Source organism: Malaclemys terrapin, chromosome 2 (genome assembly GCF_027887155.1).
Source record: "Malaclemys terrapin pileata isolate rMalTer1 chromosome 2, rMalTer1.hap1, whole genome shotgun sequence".
NCBI lineage: Eukaryota > Metazoa > Chordata > Testudines > Emydidae > Malaclemys > Malaclemys terrapin.
This window is the reverse complement of record NC_071506.1, coordinates 215,695,770-215,710,618: the sequence shown is the minus strand read 5'-3', so window position 1 is coordinate 215,710,618 and position 14,849 is coordinate 215,695,770. Positions and strand designations below refer to the sequence as shown.

The following is a 14,849-nucleotide window of genomic DNA, read 5'->3' as shown; positions in this document are numbered from 1 at the left end:
CATTTTTACCTGTTTCACTTTTTTTCGGACAGCTGAATTCTAACAATCTGATCCTATATAGCTATTCCAAAGAAGAGTCAGAACCAAAAGTTCTATCACCATTTAGAGATAAGACTGCAATTCTCATTCTTCCATTTTATAAGCATTTAACATATTCTAATAAAATAAAAACAATGATATTAAATAGGCTTTAATTTTCTTTGTGAAACCTATACTGTGCTAGGAATTAACTACTACTATAAATGCCAATCTCAGCCAACTAAAATGGCAAAATCACATTCCTCCCTTTTGCTCTGCAATATATATTATTCACCAAAAAGGAGATAACCCATAAACCCATCAATCCAATCCATGAATCAGCTACACCACATTTAGTAGAATAAAACTCTCCGTTTTTTAGGGAGGGTTTATAAAACTGAAACAGGGATGCAATATATCTGCTATGTGGAGTAAACAGGAAGTCTACATCTTAGTACATAACAGAAAAAAACAAAACATGTTCAGATAAATACAGAAAGGCCAAATTCATGCCCTCTTCACTTTTTACTCCTAGCACAATAATGTAAAATAATGTAAGAAATGTAAGTTGTGAAAGATGTGCTATTATGTGTCATTTTACATCTGTATTTCAACCATTTCAACAATGCCCCCAGTGCAGATTATTCATGGCAAGAGATCAATTAATCCCTAAATCTGAGGATGCATAGCAGAGTAGGAAGAAGGTGGGGGAATAATCTCACAGGCCACACTCCCTTATCCTATCCAGAGTATTTGTAATATGTACATTCTGTGGGTGTTCAGGGTGAGAGCAAGGGACAAAAGTTACTTGGCTGCAACTTTCCCAAGTTCACAAATCTGGTACCCTGAATTTGATCCACTCAGGTCCATACATAAACAGCAACTGTAAATTGCCATTTTGCCCATTTCTCAGTTTTGGCATTAGGATAATATTGATTTTTTTATGATTGAAGCCAGAATTTCTCCAACTGTTTACAGCCCAGGTTCAAAAACTCTTAGTGCTAATATAGAAATCCTTATCCCATTCAAATCCAAAGGATTATTAGCTTTTGCTTTTTCACAATCTTACTAAAATTACAGGTGCAAACTAAATTTTAAAATACTATTAGAAAGATTCCAACATTCTAAAGTTTCAACAAAAATGGAAGCATTTCCATAACATTTTTCATAGTTTTTCCTGCTGTTTTTAAATCAACCAGTGCTAGAAAATACATAATAAAAATAAATTGGCTTCTTGTGGCTTAAGCAACATAATGAAATTATGCTGCATTCACAAATGATATCACAAGCTCAACACTGAAGAGTCCATCAGCACGTCTACATACATTTTCCTAGTATTTAAAAAAATATTAGTTTGGGCTCAAATGTCTCAAATTATTTGCCGAGGACCAAGTGTTTCTCTTAAGTTTAATTTATATTTTGTGTACAGTAGAACCTCAGTGTTACTAATACCTCAGGAATGGATTAATATTTGTAAGCGTGACATCTGTTGTATCTCATTGGTTATCTTCCAAGTTCTGGATCCTATTTCTCAGACTTTTGATGAGATGAGATGAATTCAACTAACCTCCCTAATGGATCAGGTTTTCCTTCCAGCAACCCATCTTCAAAGCTGAAACTTAATTCCTCACATGTTTAATTTTGAATTATTTGTTTCATGGTTTAAATTGCTCACTTAGGAGTTAGTCTGCACTCCTTACTCAGGCAAGATTTCTTATAGTGGTTTTGTTTTAATGTGAGATTGTAAAAGTACTTTGTAAAAGTAAATCAAAGGTAAAGTAAATGACAATGAGTCTAAGTTCTTAATGGGTCTGTGAAGAGGTAGTGCTATGATGCAGCTCAACTATACTTTGACACACTAAACACTCTATATGCTATCTATCTATCTATATACACACACACTCTTATCCAGCCTACAAGACCATCTGGTATTCTGGGGCACACAATCAAAAAAACTGAACAAAAAGCCCTTTTGATATGGCTTCTCAAAAACTGCATCAGACTGTTGAACCAGGTCACTGTCCTGCCTTAAATTGTTTTCCAGCCCCCCTCCATCACCAGAATGAGGGCTTTCTCCCATGCAATCTCCATTTGTGAGGAAACAATTCCTGTCTCTCTTTCCCCCAATCTATTACTCTAGCCCAATAACAGCTCTCCCACATAGAAAACACTTGTCCTTTGTTTTCCAGGCTGTCAGACAGAAAAATTCATTTATCCCCATGCTGGAATATTGAGGGAAACATTGAGCATGCCCAGCCCCTTTCTTGAGGTCATCATGAAAAGCAGATTCACCAATTCCACTCTGTGGAAGGGGATTCCTGGTATAGCTAAGTAAGGTACTTCCAATGGGGAAGAATCCCACAAAATATGGAGCAGCTTCTATAGAGGTTCCACAGGCTCTGTGACAGAGGCAATTTGAGGTTGGATAAAGCCCTAAATAATCATTCTTCTCTGTCGTCTTACAAAATCCATCTAAAAGAAATATCAAATTATAGTATTTTTTAAAACATTTTCCTTATTCAGACTTCATTCATTATTGGACTTAATTCAGTACTACTCATGGACTGCTGTTGGAAAAAGGAGGTCCCATTTGTTAAAAGAAGAAATCAAGAACCAGATCCGATCTCTGCCTCAGTGAGTGAGAAGAGATCATCATCAAGTTAAGAAAAGACATACATTGATATCACAGTGTAAACTGGAGCTACTTTAGGCACTGAGTTGGACTCATCTAAATCTTCCATGCTAACTATCCTACCATAAGTGCATGCACGTATATCAAATCCTACATGGTGACTTATTTATTTTTAAAGAGAGTTTAATTCTAGACTTCCTAAAGAAATTAAACATTCAAGATGTCTATAACATTCAAGATGTGTTTTCCTGGCATTATGTAGCCTGTTAAAGAAGCAAAGAATTGGGATGAGTTTTTCCAGAAGAAATACTTGCAGGTTTGCAATTATTAAAATTATTTTAGTAAATTATCGGATGCTATGGAATAGCAGGGCAAAGCTATTCTAAATTAGCAAAGTGTTACAATTTATGTTTTTATCAATTAATTAAATTTAAAATAAAATGAATATAGAGCAAAAAACCTTCAAAGCCTCAGAAACAAGGAAATACAAATATTTGCCTGTTCACTTATTTTTGTTGTCCACAGCCATTCATAAGAAGTTTGCATTCCTCTCTCATTTACCAGCAGAGCCAAAGATGATGATTTTGGTATTTATTTTGATTATTTCTGCCCCCATTCTGTGGAATTCAGTATTCAGTGGTTCCAAAGCATGAATATTTCTGAAACACTGGTTCTCAATTGCCTTTCCATAGGAGAAACACTGATCGTACAAGAAAACTTGAAAAGCTAAACATCAAACTTAAGAAATTAACTGTAATATTTAATTTGTGAAAGAGAATGCTTTGATGCGTGATTGAGTTGTTAGGAGCTAGTGTCTGGACTCCAAAGAACAAATTGAAATGGAAAAAGTCATATTTCTCCACCTTATACACCAACTCACAATGTTGGGGTTATTTCCAACAATTCAATATATATTAAGCTTCTGAATACCCTAGAACAAGGGACAGAAAAACAAAATATCGAACACTAGAAACTACCTCAGGGTACATCTTCTAAAGACTGGCCCACAGAAGGTATATCTAGCTAGTCCATAGAGCTTAGAATGGACATGTAACAGCCAACAAGGTTGTAGCCTTTCATGTCTGTAGAGGGAAAATCTGCACTGCCATGCCCTTCCATAGTGGAATGGGCTCCAATTCCCTTTGGACAATGGAACCCAAAGACAAGAATAGATTTTCCATTTTTCATTCCATTAACCTCCAATCAAAGTAGTTTTGGAACAAACTGATGAATTTAAAACAGTAACAGTCACCAGGAACAGATGGTATTCATCCAAGAGTTCTGAAGGAATTCAAATATGAAACTGCAGAACTACTAACTGTGGTGTGTAACTTATCACTTGAATCAGCCTCTGTACCAGATGACTTGAGGATAGCTAAATTTTTTTTAAAAGCCTCCAGAGGCAATCCTGGCAATTATAGGCCAGTAAGCATAACATCAGTACAAGGCAATCTGGCTGAAACTATAGTAAAGAACAGAATTCAGACACATAGATGAACACGACTTGTTGGGGAAGTTGGCACAGCTTTTGTAAAGGGAAAACATGTCTCATTGATCTACCAGAATTCTTTAAGGGGGTCAACAAACATTGGACAAGGGTGATCCAGTGCATACAGTGTAGTTGGTCTTTCAGAAAACCTTTGACAAGGTCCCTCACCAAAGGCTCTTAAGCAAAGTGAGCAGTCACGTGATAAGAGGGATGGTCCTCTCATGGATCAGTAACTAGTTAAAAACAGGAAACAAAGGGTAGGAATAAATGACCGGTTTTCACAATGGACAGAGGTAAATAGTGGGGTCACCCAAGGATCTGTACTGGGAACAGTGCTATTCAATATATCCATGAATGATCTGGAAAAAGGGATAAACAGTGAGGTGGCAAAGTTTGCAGATGATTCAAGTTTATTCAAGATAGTTAAGTCCAAAGCTGACTGCAAAGAGTTACAACAGGATCTTACAAAAACTGGGTGACAAGGCAACAAAATGGCAGATGAAATTCAATGTTGATAAATGCAAAATAATGCACACTGGAAAAAATCCCAACTATACATACGAAGTGATGAGGTCTAAATTAGCTGTTACCACTCAAGGAAGATCTTGGGGTTATTGCGGATAGTTCTCTGAAGACATCCACTCAATGTGAAACAGCAGTTAAAAAAGCTAGTAGAACGTTAGGAACCATTAGGAAAGGGATAGATAAGAAGACAAAAAAATATAACACCACTATATAAATCCATGGTATGCCCACACCTTGAATACTACCTAGTTCTAGTTGCCCAACCTAAAAACATTAGAACTGAAAAGAAGTGCAGAGAATGACAAGAAAAATGATTAGGAGCATGGAACAGCTTCCATATGAGGAGAGGTTAAAAACTGGACTGTTCTGCATGGAAAAGAGACGATTGTGGGGGGAGGGGAGATACGATAGGGGTCTATAAAATCATGAATGGTGTGGAGAAAGTGAACAAAGTGTCATAACACACAAACCGGGGTCACCCAATGAAATTAATAGGCAGCAGGTTTAAAACAAACAGAAGGAAGTACACGCACAACGCACAGTCAACCTCTGGAACTCATTGCCAAGGGATGTTGGGAAGGCCAAAACTATAACTGGGTTCAAAAAAGAATCAGATAAGTTGATGGAGGAAAGGTGCATGGTTATTAGCCAAGATGGTCAGGGACACAACCCCATGCCCTGGGTGTCCCTAAGTCTCTCACTGCCAGATGCTGGGACTGGACAGCAGGAGATGAATCGCTCAATAATTGCCCTGTTCTGTTCATTCCCTCTGAAGCATCTAGCATTGACCATTGTCAGAAAACGGGATACAGGACTAGATTGACCCTTGGTCTGACCCAGAACAGCCATTCTCATGTTCTTAAGAAAGGCTCCAAACCAGTGGTAGCCCATGGAACAAAGTTTGAGAGACTCTTCTTGAGGGCATCTCTATGTTAATATTGGATTTTGGGGGGGTCCAGAAAACCAAAGATCCACTTCTAAACAATGGATCAGACAAAAAGAGGTCAGAGTATATACAGCCAGAGGAACTCTGAGACCATCCTCTTCAGATTTCTCCTTTATAAATATGGGGCTATATCTCCTTGAAGCTTAGAATCAATTTAAGATTGACTTGGATTCAGCTGGAGAGCTTTATCTTCACTTGTCTCTCTCTCTCAGGTTCTACAGTACTGTGTATGGTATTTTGTCTCTCTCGTTAAAGAGATACCAAAGTGAAGGCTGTGGTCTTTAGTGCAGAGCCATTAACCATATCCAGTTTAATGCTGGCAGTCATCCTCCTCCATGAAAAATATAAGATCATCCTTGGATTTGAGGGGGAGAATGATCTTTATATGACCATTCTGCTAATTAAGAGTGTTTTTATATATTAAGGAGGCAGGGGACAAGATTTCCTTTCGTTTATGAAGGAAGGAAAGGCCTTGTTCAGTGACTCAGAGCACTGGTGTTAGGACAGATTTAGCTCTACTTACTCTCTGAAGCTTAATATAATTACTACCCTTAGGTGGAAAAAGAAGAAAAGCAGAAAACCAGGGCACTTGACACTGATTACTCCCTCCACCACATGCCTCTTAAACTTCCTGCTCCTTGTTACCCTGAACCTGGGCCTGTATTAGAGATGGATAGATAGGGTTGGCTGGGCCAGGATCACTCACCGGAGACAAAGGGCTTGTGCTAGATAGCCAGTCTGGTTGGAGGATCATATTTGTCTCCCAATTTCTCTTACTGGATAATAAGAAAGAACACCAAAGAGATTGTGCCTGGTCAAATATTTGAGTTACAGCAGTCCAAATCCACACAAATGGAGATCAGTTTCAGAATGGTGAGAATGAGCAGTTTCATGTTTTGAACATTTTCTGTTCTTCCTGTTAAGGTGTTCAGTCATTTTCAAAGAAATAAAAATGGAAGGCACTTGGAGGCAAAGAGAAAAGTGACCTCTACAAACAGTTACAAGTTAACTAGAAGAACTGCCAAAATCTTCAGCTTCCAATTGGCTCTAATGCTAAGAAATGATTGAAAAACTCAAATGTTATTAATCGATTTCTGGGATAAAAAACAAACGCTTACTCAACATATTAATGAGGCATTTTCAGAGGAATATTTTTCTCTTATATACAGTGTTTTTATATGCATTATGCTTTTTACACGAGCTAAATAGCCTCAAAGTGTTTCACAGACCAATAACATAACAGGATCTGCAGCTAACTCTTACTAAGTTTCCTTTAGCTAATTTACAATACTCAGCAAATTTAAATAAAAACACACACTCTGCCTGTTCCCCCCAACAGTAATTAAGCATCTGACGCTGTGATAATGCACCATTGGAAAATTCACTGGCACCGTGGAAATGCTGGATATGCCAGTTTTAAGGTACACTACTTTTGTTCATAACCGTTCTGAGATTTTTATAATATAAACTTAAACTAACACCTAAAAGAAAGTATTTAAAACCCAAATCCATCATGGCACAAAAACACAACTGACTAAATTACTACCTTAACTCTAACTGTAACCCTTGTTCCTTCCTATCCCTACCTTTTCTCATTTCTATCCACATGTTGTAACATGTCTGATTTAGACTATAAATACTTCAGAGCATGTCCCATGTGTTTAAACCACATACCACATTTAAGGACTAAATTAATATCTTCATTTACATGGATTCAAGGTGAGTGAAAGGAAAAGGCCACCATTTTTGACATCTTGCCTATTTAAAAGAATTTTATTTAAAAATTGCTTATTTTTAAAACAAAAACACATACAGTCCGTTTTAATCACACAAATAAAAAAGGTTAAGTATGAAAAATTCTATTTTTCATTGCTTCAAGGAATTAAAATGCAATTATAAATAGGTGAACTTCAACAATGTTTGTGTTAATTTTTTTTAAGAGTAAAAATCTTTGGAATAGATCTATTATGCTAAATAAGAAACAATCACACTTCAGAAGAAATAAAACATGCAGACAGTGGTAATAGTTATAAATAATACTCATTTATGCCCAAGCCATGTGGTCAACATTGCAATGCAAGTGATCCAGATTCAGAGAGCATCACACATGGACAGTTTTAAGTTTGAATAATTGCCTGGTATGTCAATATTATCCTCTGTCTTCTTTTCCTGAACTTCTAAGTCCTCCTCAGGTGGATGGATTATTACTGTGGGAATATCATCACTGGCAGGTGACACCAGCAGTTCCTTGCCCTGAAGCTGACTCGGCTGGGAACTTGTGGTTGCCAGGCGGCCGCTGCTAGGACTGGAGGGTGGTGTGTTTTGAGGGGTAGGTAGTGGGGTTGTACACCTTGAATCTGCCGGGGTTCCAGCTCTTGAAGAAGGAAGAAGGTAATGGAGAAGAAGGGACAAACGTTTTTCTCCTTTCAGGGAAATATTTGAAGCAGAGAGACCTGTTCGCAAAGAGTGGTGGGAGGCTGAAAGGCCTTCCCCTGAGGTAAAACAAATAAATGAAACACAATGAAGTTTACAGCAGGGAAACGGGCTTTTTTTAAAAAGACAAATTATGCATGTACATCACATTCATGCAGGTGAGATAAGAGTTAAGCAAGATGCAAGAGTGAATCAGATTTTTAGATATTAGAAAAGTCAGCAGGTACCTTACTGACAAGTACCAATTAGCACATAATGGGGATTTAGGAGAAAAGGATGTGGTCAGTAACTACTTAAAAAAGGTCCAGTAAGAATTTAGCATATGATCATAAAATATTGACATCTAAAATAATTTTTTCCACTAAATGTTAAAAAGGAAAAAAATCAAGTTCGGATATTACTACATATCATTTGTACTGGAAGCTTTTTACTAAGCTAAGACATAATGCTACTGTGACAATGTCAGGTCAGGAGATTTTGAAGCATTTGTACCACAAATTAAATATAATTACTTGACCCGCTGTGAGAGATTGTGCAAATCATCTTACTTCTCTATGGCTCAGTCTCCTCATCTGTGAAATGTGGATAATAAAACTCTTTGTAAACCACTACATAAAAGCTTGTAAAGGGAAGGAAGGAAATAGTTAATATTTGATATTTCAGTAAAACTTATTGTTGAGGACAAAGGCAGGCGTCAGGTTTCCAAGCTAAAAATAACCTGCTAAATCTAACCTGAAGGAGAATATCTGAAATCATTGGCACTCACTAACATTTGGTCAGGGACCAAACTTCAATCTAGCAGCACTAAAGGGTGTAGTCCAACTGACACCACTCCTGTCAGTTATTTGTTCATAGCATAAGATGCTATCATATTTAGAGCTGGCCAAAACTTAACATTGACATTTTACAATTCATTTTCATTACATATCAGAATGAAAACACATTTTCAGAATTTTCCATGAAATAGAAGTTCCACAAAGTTTTATTTGGGGGAAAAAAATTCAAAATCTTAATTTAAAAACAAAAAAATGTTTCAAAAATATTTTTACTTTTATAATTTTTGCATTATTTCATTACAGTTTTGTAACAGTGGTGGTGCATGATATGACACCATGTCAAGTCATATCACATCATAATATAACAATATAATATCTGAAATACTCAATTTTTAAAAAAAAATTAAGGGCAGCTGCTACTGAATACAGACTGCAGCAGCCTATTTTATGTTACTCCTTGAGGAATTCTATGCCAAAAAATTGAAAATTCTGCAAAATTCTGCATATTTGATTTGTCAAAATAACACTATATAATCATGCCAGTTTCAATTATTGTGGTAATTTATTTCAAAATACCTGTCAGAAACTGTATCTGTAACAATATAGACACAAAAGATTTGCCCAGGAGCAGAGAATTAAAGAAACCCCTACGACAACCCAGTTCCTGTTTCTCTGCCACCTTTCTCTCCCTCCTCCCTCCCTCCGAGCTCAGCTGCAGGGTGCCCCCTCTCAGCCCAGATACCCACACCCCTTCCCCCACTCCACCCAGAGCCCAGCCATGGGTCACTACCCAGCTCAGACACTCGACCCTCCCCCCCAAGAGTCCAGCCATGCTCCCTCCCCCATTCCAAACACTCGCATCCCCTACCCTCCCAGAGCCCAGGAATCCAGCAGGAGAAACAGCCTGATGCTGGGTCCCAAGTTTGTATGGAGTTTCCTGCAGGACGCCTCCTTCCTTCAGGGTGTGCCATGAAATGCAGCTGCCAGGAAACCTTCAGCTACCTCCCCCTTGCAGTGTCTTCTATTTGCGAGCTAGGGAGCTGGGCTCTGCTGGGTCCAGCAGCCACCAGTGGCAACCAGCAGCTCTGCAGCCCATTTCAGTAGAGGAAAAAAGGAAATTCTGCACAGAACATTAATTCTGCAGAAATTCTGCATTGCGCAGGTGTACAGAACTTCCCCAGGAGTATTATGTTCTAGATCAAAGTGTCTCCTGCTTGTGCTGTAGTGAAATATACAAGTGTCAAATTATACTCCTCTTCGGTCTCTTATTACAATCTCATTCATCTAGTTAACCTCAGATTTCTCCAAATCTCTCTCAGTCTCTCACCCTTGCCACACAATGTGTCTCTCTTTATCTTCTTGTTTCCCCACTATTCTAAGATGGAGAATAGAGTCACCATCCTTCCCTCAGAGACAAGTTTCTAATGGGTGCCTGTTCTTCCCTACCAGGGAAAACTATTCTAAACAGTTCTCTATCTTCACCCCACCATTTCCCCTGGGAAAGGGGGGTAAAGGAAGAGCATGTCTAGAGAAGACTGACTGCAACTCCCCAATCGTACATGAGTTCATGCATAATGACTGGTGTTCCATCTCAGACAAAGCAAGAGTATGATGAATTTTGCTAAAGACCTGGAGGTGAACGCATCTCTCTCATATATATTATACCATCGGGCAGGTACCAAAAAAACACAGATGCATTCAGTATTATCACATGCATATACAATGTATAAGGAGGACCAACATACTGAACAATCCTAAAATTCTTTTGGGGGATGGAGCGGTAGTGTCCACAAGTATACAGGAAAAACTCAAATTTAGAGGATTTACCTGAAGAGTGCATTCTACAGATTGAATTTTATTTAAAATTTCATTTTCAGTATTAAAGATTTGAAATTAGTCTCTAGTGCACTGCTGCTTCGGTAGCAAATTAGACAGCTAAAGCCCAATGTTCTATTTCGCATGTTGTAATTAAGAATCCAATGTAGTCCATAATGTGAAAAGCAGCTTAATTTGTTTTCAAGACCAGGAAGATATCTTACATGGGTATTAAATTCTCTGAATACTATTTTCTAGGGATGCAGATGTATAGATTGGGCATGTGTTACTTAGACTTGGCAAGTTTCAACACACATACTGAACAAAGCATCAGTTATTCATTGCAACTGAAGTCTGCACAATCAGTTCAAAGTTTAAGACCATTTTCTTCCTTTTAGAAACCAAGACATCTGAAACATCCTGGCAAAAAACTGTTTTTAGTATGTGCTGACATCAGATACTGTCCAGTTTTTCTAATCCTAGTGTACATTAGGAAACTAGCTAAAAGATCTCTATGGCACAGATCAAACTCAGCACATACTAGCACTAGAACAACCCAAGTAAGTACATGTTCCAAGGCAGCAGACATATCACATTTTGCACCAGAATGGTCAAGAACCCAAGTACTTTATTTTAAGGAGAGACATTAATCAGGCTCTGTGATGGGCCCAATACTTCAGTCCTTACTAGGCCAAAGTTCTCAAGTCAACCAGCAGATGTCAAGGCTGATGTGACTGGAAATCCAAAACAGAAGATGGAGAACTCTGGGAGGAAGGCAGAGGCCATAAAGGAAGAATAAAAGGTAAGACAGGCTGTCCTGGAGTGGTAATGTTTGAACTTAGAAACTGAGTACCTGGAAGAAATGCATCAGGATGCCAGAGTGGTCAGAAATTAGTTATCAGCAGGAGACATGGTACATCTTGTGAAGATGTTTTTTACCTACGTTCTACTATACTAAACAAACCTTAACCAGAAGTAGTTTATTATTTTTAATTAAAAAAAAATAAACTCCCTTTTTGGACAACTATACGAAAGCAAAACTCAAGTAAGATGAACACAATTAATACAAAATAAAAATTAAAAGTTTCACTGATCATTAAGACCATGATTAAGTCTCTAAAACAATAAATAAAGGAGACTGAATCAGAAGCTATAATCCGGAAGTCAGACTTCTGGATGCACATGAAGCTTTGCCTGGCTGAGGTAACAGGATGACTTTAAACCTTCCAAAAATATAGAATTAATTGAAGCATATCCTGTGAAAGTGTTATAACCAACAGAAAATATTGCTGGGGTAGAGAAAATGCTGTTTATATACCTCATAACTAGGGCTCTATGTCTGTCCTGGAGGTCGCAGAAGTCACGGATTACGTGACTTTCCGTGACCTTCATGACTTCTGTAGTGGCCAGTGTGGCTGGCCCAGGGACAGCTCCTCCTCCCTTCTTCCCCCCCGTTCCCCGCCCCAGCAGCAGCCCCTCAACAGTGATTCCCCCAAGATTTAGTCAAGTGTATTTATAGTATAAGTCATGGACAGGTCATAGGCCATGAATTTTTGTTGATTGCCGTGACCTGTCCATGACTTACTAAAAATACTCATGACTAAATCATAACCTTATTCATAACAGACAACTAAACCATACTATAGCATAAATGAAAACAGTAAGTCAAGACATCATAGTGGTTACAAGGAGCAAAACAAAACTTTACGCATGCAAAATATAGGTAAATGTCCAAACACCACAAAAGAACCACCACACAACTTTTACATACCAAGGACTCAGAAAATGTATCCACTATTATCTTCTGACTGCTCCCTCCTCTCCCGTGTTAATATATTATTTGTATCAGATTAGAATAAATTAGATGCTACAACTTATCTCACCATTTCGTTCAAGCAAGTGAGGGTCAGAATGTTTCTTGCCTATATCTGCAAAGGACCGAACCAGGGGGATCCGACTGCTGAATTTCTTCTCGTTCTGGTGATGGTGTCTCTTGAGGAGAGCTTCTCTGACATGCTCTCTTATGGACTCATCCAGCTGACCAGAAGCAATCATGTTGTCCAACACCATATCTATCATGAGAAAAATATTAAAATCAAATCTAAGTTAAATATATGCATTCCCAACACCACCACATTAACTCACATCTGAAAAATCAGTAAAACTAATTCATGAAGAATCTTCAAGTTTATTTTCTTTGGCAAACTGTGCATCTAGATCCACTGAAAAGAAATAGCCAAGAATATTGCGGGCCAACAGTTCCAATCTACGCACTTTGAACAAACGTTTCTTTGAGTCACTAAACAGTATTCTTTCCAAAATACACAGCATTTTAAAATACAAGGCCTATAGGAATAAATAGATTGTTAACCACTTAACAAAATATTTATCTTTATTTCAACTTAATACCACCTTCATTACAAAAAGCACGTGTGTATTCAACGACATGTCAAATGAATACCACTCTTCACTGGAAAGCAGTGCAGTAGCAAAAACTACCACAAGCAAGGGCTTGATGTACGAACTGGATAGAAATCTCTGTATAGCAACATTAATTCTGGAGTTTCCTAATGTTTGAATGCTTGATTTTGAAACTTCAGTGTTCTTCCAACATAGTTTACTATGACTAGCCTAATCCTTCAAATGTCTAACCTTTCTTTTTTTAAGTTGCCCTAAACTTCAAGATTCCTTACTGGGCTTTCCATTTCACATTCTTACAAACAGTGAGGATGACATATAAAGTGTGGCAAAACTGGTCAATTTGCAAAATTTGTGTGGGTTTTTCGATATTTTTAATCACATGAAAATGTATGATCAGCCATGTTTCCAAAATACCTTAGATATAAACTGAGGAATGAAAATCTGCCTATATGGCTGTGTAAAACAGGAACCAGCATTTTCTTTTACTGATTAGTTTAAAGAATCTTGAAAGATTTCTCAGCCAACATCTTAAGTTGCACAAACTCAGTAACACAAGACTTACCTGGAAGAAATTTGTATGAATCTGTTTATATAAAGACCTTTTTGTTACATTTTACCATTTCTAATAATTATATTGAGATCCCTAGTAAGGTTAAGAACTTACATTTATATAGTACCTGTTGTATTAAAAGAGGATATAATGCTTTACAAACAAAATAAACTATGCAGGGATCACTTTATCTACCACAACAATCCAGTCTCCTCTGAAGATAAACACAATTACAGCTTTACAGCACATAACACTACACACAGCAATCTATACTGGTTAAGACAGAAAGTCAAGCATATGTATCTAATTGAAAATGAAAAAGAATTGAGGTAGGCCAAATATAATTACAGAAGACGCTTGGGTTAACACTGTAGCTTTTATAAGAAAGTTCCCTGGGATCTTTAAGATGCCCACAATGTCTGAAATTTTAGTAATATTGTGATGCTTTGATACTCAGATGAAATGAGTCCTGTAATGTTGTTAAAAAAATTGTCTTTAGGATATTCTATATATGCATCTGTTCCTCTTTCAGAGGAAACAAAGATTAACTAATATATTATTCCTACAGGAAAATCCACTGCCATATAATATTGCCCTGAAGATCCTATTAAATAAGTCTGTTTTAGCAAATCTAGATTAGACAAGTAGTTCATCTTAAATTTTATTTATTTATACATCTAAACTGTGGAACTCATTGCCACAGGATATCACTAAGGTCAAAAAAATAGCAAGGTTCAAAAAGGGATTGGACATTTATATGAACAACAAGAATATCCAGCCAGCATTATAATAGATAATGATGATAAAAAATTGGAAGAGATTAAACCTCATGATTCAAAGTTTAAACCAATCTCTAACTACTAGGGATTAATAGGTTTTTTGAACCTTTCTCCAAAGCATCTGGTGCTGACCACTGTCAGAGACAAGAAACTGGACTAGATGGACCACAGGTCTGATCCAGTATGGCAATTCTTGTGAACCTATTTGTGATCTGATATTTCTTGGTCTTCGTTTTATTCATCTAAATCTGCCCAACCAGAATGCCCCTAACACAGGAAATGTTAGGTTTTGTGTGCACGTGTGGGATAGAGTGAGAGTGGCACGGCCAATTTTAAAGGTACATCAAACTTAGATGAAGGATATGAAAGAATGAGCAATGATCTGAACTGCATTGCAATTACAGCTCTGTAAACAGGAACAACCCTCACTCTGTTGTACATACAGTACACACACCACATGCACAC

The 14,849-nt window shown here is 37.5% G+C and overlaps 1 protein-coding gene across 12 annotated transcripts in view; it reads right to left on the bottom strand.

The window, feature by feature from the left end:
* The window catches only part of SLC4A7 (solute carrier family 4 member 7), a 162,616-nt gene that overhangs the window by 46,246 nt on the left and 101,521 nt on the right, over positions 1–14,849 (bottom strand). For 8 of the 12 annotated variants that reach the window (XM_054019935.1, XM_054019924.1, XM_054019929.1 and 5 more), the window contains exons 6-7: positions 12,518–12,706; positions 7,746–8,102 (exon numbers count right to left, since the gene is read on the bottom strand). In XM_054019935.1, coding sequence (XP_053875910.1) covers positions 7,746–8,102; positions 12,518–12,706 — 546 coding nt within the window. The remainder of the gene's footprint in view (positions 1–7,745; positions 8,103–12,517; positions 12,707–14,849) is intronic. The other 4 variants (XM_054019926.1, XM_054019932.1, XM_054019933.1 and 1 more) reach the window with 2 other exon arrangements.